Source organism: Oryx dammah, unplaced genomic scaffold (assembly GCF_014754425.2).
Source record: "Oryx dammah isolate SB20612 unplaced genomic scaffold, SCBI_Odam_1.1 HiC_scaffold_5, whole genome shotgun sequence".
Lineage (NCBI taxonomy): Eukaryota > Metazoa > Chordata > Mammalia > Artiodactyla > Bovidae > Oryx > Oryx dammah.
This window is the reverse complement of record NW_024070189.1, coordinates 97,813,135-97,827,562: the sequence shown is the minus strand read 5'-3', so window position 1 is coordinate 97,827,562 and position 14,428 is coordinate 97,813,135. Positions and strand designations below refer to the sequence as shown.

The 14,428-nt window shown below is 55.5% G+C and overlaps 1 protein-coding gene across 2 annotated transcripts in view; it reads right to left on the bottom strand.

Annotated features, from left to right (window-relative positions):
- The window catches only part of PKN1 (protein kinase N1), a 28,689-nt gene extending 14,267 nt beyond the window's left edge, over window positions 1–14,422 (bottom strand). The window contains exons 1-5 of one of the 2 annotated variants that reach the window (XM_040240924.1): window positions 14,265–14,422; window positions 9,278–9,581; window positions 6,587–6,738; window positions 4,334–4,469; window positions 88–233 (exon numbers count right to left, since the gene is read on the bottom strand). In XM_040240924.1, coding sequence (XP_040096858.1) covers window positions 88–233; window positions 4,334–4,469; window positions 6,587–6,738; window positions 9,278–9,581; window positions 14,265–14,285 — 759 coding nt within the window. In that variant the 5' untranslated portion in view covers window positions 14,286–14,422. Of the gene's footprint in view, window positions 1–87; window positions 234–4,333; window positions 4,470–6,586; window positions 6,739–9,277; window positions 9,582–10,824; window positions 10,879–14,264 lie in introns of those variants that run through there. The other variant, XM_040240923.1, reaches the window with a different exon arrangement.
- Window positions 14,423–14,428: the final 6 nt, after the last annotated feature.

Here is a 14,428-nt window from a genome sequence, read left to right as displayed (position 1 = left end):
CCTCAAATCATCTGGGTCCGACTTGAAACATGAGTCCCCATCCCTTGCTGAAGCCCCACCTCTCTGGGTCGACGCCCCGCCCCTCACCTCGCTGACGGCTTTGCGGTCCGGAGCCTTGGCGGCGCTGAGCAGGCGCAGCACGTTCTTGGCGCCCTCGGCCACCGCGTGCTCCACTCGGAAGTGGTGACGCAGCTCCTCGATGCGCAGCTCCACTGCCCCCAGGTCCGGACTCCCTGTGGGCGTGAGACACGAGGCAGTGAGGCCAGCCTGAGCCCCGGGCTGTCTCCAACCATCCTGGTTCTCGAGACATGCAGCCATCTGTAGGAACAGGCACTGGCCAGGGACAGATAGCCGTCAACAAGCATCACTCCCTCCCAAGATAGGGGGTCATGGGGACAGTCACCCTGTTACCCATGGGCAGACAGCCACACATGCACCTGGAGGCTGTCACTCTTTTATCCAGACACCATCCCCCACAGAGCCAGTCCCAGGGATGTAGTTAAGCTGCCACCCAGGGGCAGTCTTATATACAGACACACAATTAACACATACTTAGGGAACTTCCCTGGTGGTCCAGCAGTTAAGAATCTGCCTTCCACTGCAGTGGATGAAGGTTCGATCCCTGGTGAGGGGACTAAGATCCCACATGCTCCGGAGCAACTAAGCCCATGTCCCTGCAACTACTGAACCTGCGCACCACAACTGGAGAGTCTGTGCACCGCAAGGAAAGACCCCACATGATGGAATGAAGATCCTGTGTGCCCCATCTACGACTCAATGCAGCCAAATAAATAAATAAAAATAAAACACACACTTAAGAACAGATACGTTGCTGATGGGAACACAAGTTGCTTTCCAACCAATGGAGGCAGTTTGGTGATTTCTGTCAGAATTATAAATGTCTCTACCTTTTGGTTCAGCAATTCCAGTTCAGGTACTTTATCCCATAGACACAACTTTGCACTTGATATATGTCGTTTTTGTTTTTGTCTGGCCATACCATGCAGCATATGGGATCTTAGTTCCCTGACTAGGAACTGAATTGCACCCCCCGGCCCGTGCAGTGGAAGTGCAGAGTCCTAACCACTAGACTGCCAGAAAATCTCCCTTGATATATGTATTATACGTGGTTATTCATAGCCTTTTTTAAGAGCAAAAGATTGGAAGATACCTCATTTCCTCTAGCAGGGGTCTGAGTGAATGAATGGTGACCACCCACACCACGAAATACAACGTAGTTGGAGGAACAGGAATGGTGTCAGCTAGATGTCATCAGACTGTCACTTAGAGGGTGACAATGGTATTGTCACCTTGTCACTAGTGTAGGCCTTAGAACACACATACCCACACACTCTTACAGAGGTGCCATCACACTGCCACACACGGGTAAGACTGATACTATAGACACAGATATACCTTGTCTGTGCTGCGCTATGTGATATCATTTCAGTCGTGTCCGACTCTTTGCAACCCCATGGACTGTAGCCCACCAGGTTCCTCTGTCCATGGGATTCTCCAGGCAAGAATACTAGAGTGGGGTGCCATTCCCTTCTCCAGGGGATCTTCCCAACCCAGGAATCGAACCTGCAGTTCTTACGTCTTCCGCATTGGCAGGTGGGTTCTTTACCACTAGCGCCACCTGGGAAGCCCTATGCAGCTGCTGCTGCTGCTGCTAAGTCACTTCAGTCATGTCAGACTCTGTGCGACCCCAGAGACGGCAGCCAGGCTCCCCCATCCCTGGGATTCTCCAGGCAAGAACACTGGAGTGGGTTCTCCAATGCATGAAAGTGAAAAGTAAAAGTGAAGTCACTCAGTCATGTCCGACTCAGCGACCCCATGGACTGCAGCCCTCCAGGCTCCTCCATCCATGGGATTTTCCAGCCAAGAGTACTGGAATGGGTTGCCATTGCCTTCTCTAGGAAGTCCTATACACCTTGTCAACTCCCAGCAAAAGGACAGTGTCACAGGGGCAGAGGGAAAGTCACAAAACATAAACACCCTAATGGGACAGAGTCAGTCAGTCAGTTCAGTCACTCAGTTGTGTCCGACTCTTTGCGACCTCATGAACCGCAGCATGCCAGGCCTCCCTGTCCATCACCAACTCCTGGAGTTCACCCAAACTCACATCCATTGAGTCGGGACAGAGTCACACAATGGCAAAACTCCCAGGGCTCTAATTCCAGCCCAGGGAGGATCACGGCAACACAGGCACACTGCCACACAGATAAGGCACAGGGACAGGCAAAGAAATGCCAGCACGGGACTTCCCTGGTGGTCCAGTGGTTAGGACTTCGCCTTCCAGGGTAGGCAGTACAGATTTGCTCCCTGGTTGGGGGGGTGAGGGTCCCACGTGCCTCACAGCCGGGGAATCAAGGCATGGAATGGAGGCAGTGTTGTAGCAAATTCAGTAAGGCCTTGTGGACACAGTGGGGGAAGCAGAGTGGGACGGATAGAGAGAGTAGCACTGCCATATATACGCCAGCGCGTGTGGCACAGCCAGCCAGTGGGAATTGGCCGTATGGTGCAGGCAGCTCAAACCAGTGCTCTATGACAGCCTAGAGGGGTGGGATGGGTGGGAGGGAAGGTTCAAGAGGGAGAAGACATATGCATATACTTATGGCTGATTCATGCTGATGTATGGCAGAAACCAATACTATATTGTAAAGCAATTATCCTCCAATTAAAAATAAAAGTTTTTTTTGAAGAACAAAAAAAACATGGTCCACAATGAAAAACAATCTTTAAAAGAAATGCTGTCACAATGTCATACAGTCAGGGCAGCATGAGCAATAATCATAGACACAGAGACCCAATGTCACAGGGAAACAGGCTGGCTTCACGCTCAGAGTGTAGTCCCAGGGATGTAGCCACAGCCCAACAGAGGACACAGCCACAGTCACCCAATGGAACAGGGAGTAGGCACAAGAACACACTGTCACCTAGGTACAGGAAACCTGTCACCCACAGACACAAGGTCACAGTCATGCTTATCCACGGCTGTAGATTTCAAGGACAGTCTTGCGGTCTCAAGCATTCCTACAGTCACACTTGCCCACAGCTGTGCGGCACCCACCAAGACTTTTGTCATATGTGCCCAGATGGTCGTCAAGACTTTTACACTTATAGGGACAAGATTAGGCTGTCACCAAAAGTTACAATGCGAGGGCACAGTAAGGAGGCAGCCATCTATGAATCTGGAAGAGGGCTCTCACCAGACGCCGTATCTGCCGGCGCCTTGATCTTGGACTTTCAGCCCCCAGCGCAGTGGGAGATAAATGTCTGTTGTCTACATCCCTCCTCATCCCCAGTCTGTGGTATTGTGGTGGAGCAGCCCAAACACACTAACACCCACCAACAGCTGACATACTCTCATGGTGACACAGGAACTCTGCGTTATGGGGCATGTGTACAAACTCTGGTCCCCACAGCAAATACCACATTAACACTGACAAATGTCACTAGTACAGTCACCCCTTGTACGTGATACCTGGAGAATTGATGCACACAACACAGCCTGTCTCAAATTCAGGATGACAATTGGGTTGAGACGTCCTCAGGCATTCAGCCACTGAGATACATAGGAAACACACACATGCTGTGGACACCCAGTTTCATATTACTGGGGCCAACACGGCAAGGCAACTGCCTAGCCCAGGGGTCCACACATTTTTTCCATCAAGAGCCAAAGGGTAGGACCTCCCTGGTGGTCTAGCGGTTAAGAGGCTGCCTGCCATCACAGGGGACGTGGATTCAACCCCTGGGCCAGGCAGATTCCATATGCTGCTGGACAACTAAACGCCTGCTGCACAACTACTGAGCCTGTGATCCAGAGCCCGTGAGCCACAGCTACCGAAGCCCAAGAGCCCATGCTCAACAAAGAAGCCACTGCAGTGAGAAGCCTTCACACAGCGAAGACCCAGCACAGCCAAAACTGAATTATTCTTTTAAAAGAGCCAAAGGGTAAATATTTTTGTCTTTGTGGACCACAAGCTCTGTTGCCACTACCTGGTTCCACTGTCACGATGCACAAGCCGTCGTAGGTGACAGTAAATGAATAGGCCTGGCTGGGTTTTCAGTATTTCCAAAACAAGCAAACACACACAAAAAGGCAGCAGCAGATTTGGTCCAAGAGCTGTAGTTAATAACTGATCACGTGCAAATCTTGAGTGGGACAGAATGGGAAACTGGGGCCCAGAGAGGGTCAGGAAGGCATTCTAGCATGGTGAGTCACAGCACCCACCTCCCTGCCTTAGAAAGGGACCCCTTGTGGGGCTGGGAGCTGAACTCTGCAAGGTGGAACGCAGGGGAGGCTGTCTCAGGGTGATGGACTCACCTTGAGCCTCGTCTGGGGCCGCCTGGCTCTCCAGCTGGCAGGCCTGCAGTGCCCGACGCAGTTGCATGCGGATGATATCTATCTTGGTCTTACTGTCTTGCAGCATCTGCTGGGCTGTCAGCAGCAGCTTCCGGTCCTGATGGCAGAGACAGGCCGTGAGGGGAAGACTGGGCAGGTGGGGGTCCGACCACCCGTCCTGGTGCCCACCCCAGGCAGGCTCTGGGTGACAGAGCATTCATGTGTGGGCATGACAGAATGTGTTCCTGGGTGTTGAAGGGAGATGGAGTCTGTGGCATGTGAATCCTGACAGCTGCCGCCTAACAGCTGTGTGACTTTGGACAAGCTGCTCAACCGCTCTGGGTCCATCTGCTCATCTGTGGGAAGGGGAGTGTTCTAACAGCACCAACCACCACTGGGCTGAGGATTAAAGGAGGTAATCTGTGTGTAGGGCTCAGAACTGTGCCTGGCACCAGCAGGTACTGTATTCGGGTCAGCTGTTAGAATGGCGTGTGTGTGTATTCTCCATGGTGGGCGTAGACTTGCCTGTAGCCACGCCTTTAGCCACATGGGTGAGTCCAGGGGTGACTGGGTGTGAGACAGTTGTAGGCAGTTGCAGGAAGCAGGGTCCTGCTGTTGGTGCATGCAGTTCAAGCTACAGGGTTAACTGGGCATAGCCAAGGACGGTATGTGTGTATAAGTGCCAGGAACTGGTGGTGGATTTTTCCATTGACTTGGTGTTATGTTCAAAACCAGGCACTGACAGACTTCCCTGGTGGTCCAGTGGTTATGAATCCACCTGCCAATGCAAGGGACACAGGTTCGATCCCTGGTCCGGGAAGCTTCCACATGCAGCAGGGCAACTAAGCACATGTGCCACAACTACTGAGCCTGCGTGCCTAGAGGCTGTGCTCCATGACGAGAGAAGCCACTGCGATGGGAAGCCCATGCCCTGCAGCTAGAGAGGCCCCCACGCTCCACAGCTACAGAAAGCCTGAGCACGGCAATGAAGCCCCAGAGCAGCCAAAAACAAAAATGGGTGAAATAAAATTCTAAAAAGCCAGGCACTGCCAATCTGTGATGGAAGAAGACTGGGTACTGACTGAAGGGGGCAGGAGGGCACTTCTGGGGGACAGGAAAGGTTCGGTAAGGGCGGTGGGTACCTAGACAAAAATTCACTGGCTGTACACTTAGGTTTTCTGCACTTGACGTCCATTTGTTACACCTCAATAAAAGGTTAAGAAAAGTTCTGCATGGTCTGTGTCCTCCTGTGCAATATTCACGTTTGTGTGTGCACTCACAGGCATGGATGCTCTCTGGGTCTCTAGCTGTAGGTCTAACTCTGCCCGTGGGTGTCAGTGTCTCTGGGTGTTGCTGCCAACCTGTGGCTGTGTACTTGGTGTTGGTACAACTGGGGGTCCGTCTGTGTGACAACTCTGATCTCTGGGTGTGAAAAATTGAAGATGCGTGTGTCTGTGCGTCTAGGCGTCCTGTTGGCCTGAGCTGTGTGTCCTGGGTGTTCTACGATGGTGTGCATCTCTCCATGTCTAGAGGTGACTGTGGTGGTTTGCCTCCATGTGTTTCTGAGAGTTGTTACTGCTTTGAATCTAGATGTTATGACGGTACATGTGTGTGTCTCAGTGGTGATTTGCCACTGTGTGTCTCTAGAAGCTGTTATGACCACGGGTGTGTCTCTAGATATTATGATGATAGTATATACATCTGGGCTTCTCTGGTGGCTCAGTGGTAAAGAACCCGCCCATCAACACAGGAGACATGAGTTCAATTCCTGGGTTGGGAAGATCCCCTGGAGGAGGAAATGACAACCCACTCCAATATTCTTGCCTAAAAAATCTAGTCCACACGGTTGCAAAGAGTCGGACAGGACTGAGCCGCTAAACGGTAACGTGTGCATCTGGGTGTTGATCTGTGTGTACGTCAGAGACGCCACCAGCAGTGAGAGGCTGCACGTTGCCCGGTCTCCGGGGGTAACTGAGTATGGTGGGGGAGTCTCTGCCACGTGTTGATCTGACAACACCCACAGTCATCCACTTTCCTCTCTGCCCCCACCCAAGCTGCCCACACTCCAATCCTGCTGCAGGGTCACTCCACAGCCCTTTGTCCCCAACCCAGAGTGCCCCAGCCTCCTGGGGGGCAGATGGAGGTACCACCCCAACCCCCACCACACACTGCAGCCTGTGATGCGCCCACAGGTGTACACACACATGCAGGGGTGTGTACGCACGCTGCTCCCACCTTGGTGCTGCCGTTGCTATATGTCTGGATCATGTTCTCTGCCCCCTGCTTCACCTTCAGCTCGATGGCCAGCTGCTTCTCCAGACCGGCTACGCGGCTCAGGTTGGTGGCTGAGCAGGCAGAGTCACCTGTGCCAGGGGACTGGGGGGCATCTGGAGGGGTGGATGGGGCAGAGTCACCACAGCCCTCCTCTCCAACTGCCCAGGTACTTCTGCGCCAGCTGAGAGGATCCACCCCGGGCCTGGGAGGAGGAAGAGCTGGGGGCCAGGGGCCACCGGGGCCACTCCCCACCAGCCCTCATAGGGAAACCCTTTGGGGGCTGGGGCGGGACCAGTGTGAATGAACACAGGTGTGTGTGAGTCGTTGGTGTGATCGTATATACCTTTGTAGAGAAGGTATATACACCCCAACGATGTACAAGGTTGTGTAGGCATCAGCGGGTGTGGCTGTGGTTAAGTCTGTGACCTTCAGGGTGTTGGCATAACTGAGTGTGTCTCCCCAGGTGCTAGTGTAACTGTGAGATGTGAGGTGTTAGAATGACTTTGTGAGATTCTGGGTGATGGGGATGACTCTGTGCACGTCTGCGACTGTCAGCAGAACAGAGCATTCAGATCTCCTGGCACTGGTGTGACAGCATCCGAGTGTTGGAACAGCTGGACATATGTGTCTCGGGAGGTTGGCACAGCTCTGTGTCAATCTCCAGAGAGTGGTATGACCATCAGAGGGACTCTGGGTACAGCTGTGACAGGATGAGGTTTTTGAGCGCTGGCTGAACTCTTTCATTATCTTCAAGTGTTGAACCGATAGTGTTGCTGCTGCTGCTAAGTCACTTCAGTCGTGTCCAACTCTGTGTGACCCCACAGACGGCAGCCCACCAGGATCCCCTGTCCCTGGGATTCTCCAGGCAGGAACACTGGAGTGGGTTGCCATTTCCTTCTCCAATGCATGAAAGTGAAAAGTGAAAGTGAAGTCACTCAGTCGTGTCCGACTCTTAGCGACCTCATGGACTGCAGCCTACCAGGCTCCTCCATCCATAGGATTTTCCAGGCAAGAGTGCTGGAGTGGGGTGCCATTGCCTTCTCTGTCTGATAGTGTTAGCCTCCAGCTATTGACACACCAAAGAGGTGTGTGGGTGTTGGGCTAAGTGGTGCTGAGTCTCAGGTCTTGTCCAGTTGAGTGTGTCAAGTCTCAGGCTGTTTATGGGTTGGTAAACTCCTGTGGCAGCAGCTCTGTGTGTCTGAATCTCTGGGGGTTGCTGTGAGCGTGTGTGAGTCCTCGGGTTTTGTGTGTGTGTTGGTGTGATTGCGTGTGCGTTTATCTGGGTGCTGGCTGGCAGTATGGACGTCTCTGGGTATTCACAGAATAATGCTGCTACTGTTTAGTCACTCAGTCACGTCCGACTCTGTAGCAACCCATGGAGTGTCGACGGCCAGGCTCCTCGGTCCATGAGATTTCCCAGGCCAAGAATACTGGAGTGGGTTGCCATCCCCTTCTCCGGGGCATCTTCTCGACCCAGGGATCGAACCCATATCTCCTGCACTGCAAGCACATTCTTTACCGCTGGGCCACAGGGTAGGCCCTCAGAGTAGACTGGGTGCTGGTGTGACTGTGTGTGAGGGTCTTTGGCTACTGATGTGATGTGTGTTACATCTTTTAGTTCTAAGATGAAAAAGTTCTGCAGATTCCTTGCACAAAAATGTGAAAATACTCAATACCACTGAGCTGTATGCTTAAAAATGATAAATTTTCTGTGTTTTTTTCCAAAAGGTTTTATTTTATATTGGAATATAGGTGATTAAGGGACTTCCCTGGTGGCTCAGTGGTAAAGAATCTGCCTGTTAAGCAGGAGATGCAGGTTCAATCCCTGGGTTGGGAAGATACCCTGGAGAAAGAAATGGCAACCTATTCCAGTATTCTTGCTGAAAAATCCCATGGACAGAGGGGCCTAGCAGGCTGCAGTCCATGGGGTCACAAACGTGGGGTCTAAACGGAAGCAATAACAATAGCCAACTAACAATGCTGTTAGACTTTCAGGTGTTGTGTTTTTTTAATCATAATTTAAAAATTTTTTTAATCAGTTGGAGCCTTTAGGTGTTGTCCAGGTATAGGTGTGACTGTGACTCTGGATACTGGTGTGATACTGTGTAAGCCTTTGGTGTTGTCCAGGTGTGGGTGTGACTGTGAGTCTGGCTACTGGTGTGATACCGTGTAAGCCCTTTGGTGTTGCCCAGCTGTGGGTGTGACTGTGTGTACCTTTCCCTGGGTGTTGGTTTTGGCCTTTTGTCTGCCTGTATTTGGGCCTCCCAGGTGGCACTACTGGTAGAGAATCCACCTGCCAATGCAGCAGACACAAGAGATGCAGGTTCAATCCTGGGTCGTGAAGATCCCCTTCGCGAAGGAAATGGCAATCCACTCCAGTATTCTTGCCTGGGGATTTCCACTGGACAGAGGAGCCTGGTGGGCTACAGTCCATGGGGTCACACAGAGTTGGACACGGCTGAGCACTTGTCAGCAGTGAAAGCAGCCGCCTGCATTTTCAGGTTGGAAGCTGCTGTGACCGAGTGTGTCTCCCTGGGGGTCAGTGGCAATGGGCTGGCTGGCCTCACTCTGGGACACAGTGGGTGAGCCCTGGGCAGTGGAGGCCCCCAATCCCGCATCCCCCACCCCCCACCCCAGGGAAGCCTGGCTTACCGTGCACGCCCACCGCAGGGTCGGGTAGCACCACGTGGGCATGCAGCTCCTGCAGCTGCTGGTGCAGCAGGTCAAGCCTGCGCGAGGAGCCACGCAGCACCAGCTCCACGGGGCCCAGGTTACGGCCCAGGTCAGTGGTGGCTCGCCGCAGGTTCTCTGCACCTTCCTTCAGCTTCAGCTCCTTGCGGATCTCCCGCCGCAGACGCTCCCGCTCCAGCTCCAGCTGCTGCTGTACCCCCGGGGCTGCCAGGTCGGCACCCGCCAGGCCCAGCTGCTCCAGCAGGGACCAGCTGCGCGGCTCACTCTGCGGGGGACGGAGCAGGGTCAGTGGGGCCAGGGCGGCTCTGGGGGTGCAGACCACATTCAGCTGGCCTGGCCCAGCCTCCTCCTGGGGGGGACTCCTGACACAGGCCCTGCTCCATGTCCTCCGACGGTCCCCCAAAACTGGGAGGTGAGACAAGGCCCTGTGCCTGCTTCCTGACACCTCCAAACTGTGAGGTCCTAAGGGCAGGGCCTTCTCCTTGCCTGTCCCCTCAGACAAGAGGACCATAGGTACAGTTCAGTCTCCCCCCACTGTCATGCAGTGGGGTCCTGCAGGGCAGATCCCACTGCCCCATCACTGGATCGCCACAGCTCGGGGTCCCCAAGGTCAGGCCCTATCTCTCCTTCCACTGTCCTCCCAAATTAGGGGGGCCCAAGAACAGGCTTTGTCTCCCTCTGTTGCCCCCAAATGACCAGGTCCTGAGGGGAGACCCCCTCTCCCCTCTGCTGCCCCCCTAAACTAGGAGGTCCCAAAGGCAGGCCCCCTCTCCGCTCCCTTATGCCCCACATTAGGAGGGCCTGAGGACAGCTTTCATCTTCCTTCTGCTGCTCCCCAAATGAGGAAGTATCAAGGGCAGGCCTGTGATGCCCCCCAAACCACAAGGTTGGGGTTCCAAGAGCAGGTTCCTTCTCCTCTTGGCTGTACCCTTGAACTAGGAGGACCCAGGGACAGGCCTTGTCTATTTCCTGTTGTACCCTCAAACTAGGAGGACCCAGGGACAGGCCTTGTCTATTCCCTGCTGTACCCCAAAACTAGGAGGGTATGGAGACAAGCTTTGTCTATTCCCTGCTGTACCTCCAAACTAAGAAGACCCAGAGACAGGCCTCATCTATTCTCTGCTGGAACCCCAAACTAGGAGGACCCAGGGACAGGCCTCGTCTATTCCCCGCTGTAACCCCAAACCAGGAGGGCCTGGAGACAGGTTTTGTCTATTCCCTGCTATACCCCAAACTTGCAGATCCTGGGGTCAAGCGCCATCTCCCCTCCTTTTGTCATCTACAACTGGGACCCTAAAGAAAAGAGCACTGTTCCCTTCCTCCTCTATCTCCCCAACCTGGAAGTCCAAAGGGCCCGTTTCATCTTTCAAACAGAAAACTCCAAAGCCAGCATCCCACCTCCTCTCCTCAGTCCAAAACCGAGAGGTACTGAGGGCAGGGCCCCTCCGGCCTGTGCCACTTGGGGTCCTCTTCTGCTGCCCCTCCCCCACAAGAACCCCAGCCCCCACCTCCAGCTCCCGGTCCAAAGGGGGATTAGCCTCCGCCATCCTGGGTCCCGGCTGAGGGCCCCGCCCTCTTCCTGAACCTCAGCCCTGCCAGGGCCTCTCGCCTGCTACTTCCTCTTTCCTGCTGGCTCCCAGCAACCCCTGCGAAGGCCAGCTCTGGGGCTCTGGGGCATCAAGAGGACTTTCCTCTCAGCCCCCACTCGAGGGCTGAGCCTGCTTCTCTGGGGTCATCCCAGGGGTGGCCCCTCTGCTCCCTGTCCTGAGATGCCCAAGGTGTACACAGCAGACACACACACACACACACACACACGCCCGCTAGTGTGGACATGAAGAGTAGCCTTCCCCACGTATACAGCTTCCCTACAACACACTCTTATACACCTGCAGGCATCACAGGCTGGCCAGTGTGTGCCCACCCCCCACCCCCTGTATATACTTATATACACCAACACCCACAAGTGCTTACATGAGCGGCCCAGCCCCCTTCCTGTCCCAACTTCCGGCTTCTTCTCAGCTCGGTTGCCTGCTGCTGCTGACCACAGCTTGGAGGCCTGGGGGCCCAGCCGGCCCTGCGGTACCTCCCTGAGGCCCACATCATGAGGAGACAGCTCTGCAGGGCTGGGGTGCCAGTGTCTCCACTCAAGCTCAAGTATGATTAAGAACCATGGTGGTTACTACAAGCTGCACGCCAGGTCAACTAACGCCATTCCAGGAGGTGCTATTATCACTCCGTTTTCCAGATGAGGAAACCGAGGCCTGGGGCAGTGACCTAACTTGCCCAAAGCCCCACAGCCAGCAGGAGACAGAACTGAGATTTCCAACAAGAGTGCCCAGAATCAGAGCTAGTTGTCAGCCAGGCAGGAAGAGCCCCGCATATATTATCTGCCGCCACGGTGAGACCCCATTTCAGAGATGAGGAAAGTCAGGGTTCGCTCTCGATCAACTTCAAGGGCAGCTGCCCCCAGGGAAGGTTTACTTCAGGCCTGAAGTGTCACTCCCATGATCCTACTGACCCCTCAATTTTATCCTGAGCAGCTGCCATATTTCCCCTCCTACTTTACAGGTGAGGAGACTGAGGCTCAGAGGGATCGCAGCAGCAGTTCTCGATGGCAGAGGGGACTGCCAACACTCCCACCTCACTTCTGGGGGCAGCTGGCAATATCCAGAGAAATTCTGGGTTGGTTGTCATAACTGGGGCTGCTACTAGGCTCTATGGAAGTTGAGTTCATGGAAACTGCTTGACATTCCACTGTAAACACGAGAGCCTCCACCTCTAAGAATGATTCAGCCCCAAATGTCAATAGTGCTGAGCTTTAGAAACCCTGGATTAAAGGACACAGACTCACACCCTGAGCTGCTGGCCATGACCACTGGTAAGGATTTCACAGCAGCCCCACCTGCAAGGGGCTGACCTAGTCTACGTCCTTCCTCACCGTGAAAACCCTCTTGGCTATATATTTTTTTTTTCAATTTTGACAGCAGAAACCAAGGCTCAGAGAGGGAATGGCACTAGGCCTAGGACACACCGTGAAAAAGTGGCAGCACTGGAATTTACATCCAGGGTCACCTCCTACCACCTGCTATCAACCCTGTCCCACTGGCCACCCAGCCCCACCCTGTCCCCAGCAGGCAGAGCAGCAGTGCAGCCAGGAGCAGGGCCAGCTTGAATGAGGGGAGTCCAGGTGGGGGGGAGGAGCAAGATCCCTCAGCCCCACCTCCTCCAGCAGCTGAGGGCTGAGAATATGCAGAGGAGGGAGAGAGGAAGGCTGGGCCTCCCGGGTTCTCCTTCCTTGGGTGACTCACTCCTATCCAGGGCAGGGGTCACCTGAGGGCCAACGAGATGAACCCATGAATCAGGAGCCTGGCCTGGCCTTGGGGAATCCCCAACACCCTCCAAGAAGCAGAAAATGCCTCCCCCGCCCCAGGTCCAGAAGGTCCACTTCTCAGAAATTCCCTCTTCCTAGAGTGACCAGGGATCTAGACCCCATGTCCGGAGATTTCAATGCATTGGGCGTTTCTGGAATCCGGACAGGACATCCGTTTGCCGGACACAGAACAGACAGGCACACACACTGGGACAGACAGAGGGACAGGGGTAGCAGACCCAAGCAGCCACGAGAGAGGAATGACCAGGACGGGGTGAGGGTGGGGGTGGCGTAGGGGGAAGAGAGCAGGCAGGAGACAGGAAAGGGGACCAGGGCGCAGGTCCAGCCTCGTTCCAGGAATCACAGTCTCCGTCCGGGCCATGTCTGCTACACGCCAAACGCATGCATGTGCCAGGGGAGTCCTACACTGTCCTCCCAGGGCTGATGGGGTAGAGGCAGGGACCCAGGCCCTCCCCAGCCCCCAAGGTCTGACCTTGTGTGATCGGCAACACCAGATACGCCCAGCTCCTCGGCAAGGCTGGCAGGCCATCAGCAGGACTGGGGCGGGGGACAGGGGGTCACGGGGGAGACACAAAGGGGATGTGGGGGCAGGTGCAGAAGGAGATGAGAACCCAGTTACACAGCAACCACAGGACGATGGAGAGCTGATGAGGCACTGTGGGGGCACCGGAGGTACAGGACATGTCTCAGATTTGGGTCACTGACCCAAAGAGGTTTCAGCAGTCACTCTGGCCCTGCTTACCACAGGCAGGGAAGGTGAGTCCCAGGCTGTGATGTCCACAAGGTGGCAGAGGGAGAACCTGGGTGGGTGGCACTTCGGTGTCAGTCACCTGTGCCTCTGTGTGTGTTGATGTGTGGGTTGTGGGGTGACCCAGTCCAGGCAGGATTCCAGGTAAGAAAATCCCCAGTTCATTGACATGGACACTCCCCACCCGGAATCCTGGGATAAGGTTCCACCTGGCAGCCGAGTGGCTGGCTGTGTGGGTCCCTGGTCCCCAGGCCTAAAGAGGTGACTCTGGCACTTCCGCCAACAGGTGCCAATCTGCAGCGTCGCGACCATCGTAAAGCTCAGTCCGGAGGTGGAGGTGCCGCCGGAGCTTTGTTGTGCGTGGGGGAGGGTGGGGGAAACGGGGCGAGTGGCCTGCGCCCTTCCCGGGGCATCGCGCCAGGCACCTGCTCAGGTGGAGCGGCACCTGCCGGAGAACCGAACGCTGAGGAGAGGGAGCGAGCGGCAGGGTCGACTGGCAGCGGGATGCCCAGCTAGCCACAGACACCCGAAGTCGAGCCTCCGCTGCGGCCCGTCTAATTCTCAGAGAAGGGCGGAGCTGGGGATGTTGTAGAACTCCCCTGGCTCCCCCACCCTCCCCCGTGCGTACCTCCACCTGCCGAGGAGACTGCGCTGGCTCCACGGTGCTGGCCCAGGCAGGGGGCGCCTAGCGCTCGGGGGAGGTGGGGACCCGCCCTGGCCGCCCCGATCCCGGGAGCTCCGGCGGTGCGCGGGCGGGGGTCCCTAGCGTCGGCTGGCCGCTGGGCGGCTGCGAACGCAGGTGCGCCTACCTGCACAGCGTCGCTGGCCATGTCCACACGCAGCCCGCCAGGGGTCCCCGCGCGGAAGGAGGGGCGCTGAGAGGAGCGCGCGTGCGCCCCGCGCGGGGCGGGGCGGGGGGCGGGCGCGGCGCGACGCCCCCCGCAAGGCGCAGGGCCGGCTCCGGCCTGCTCGG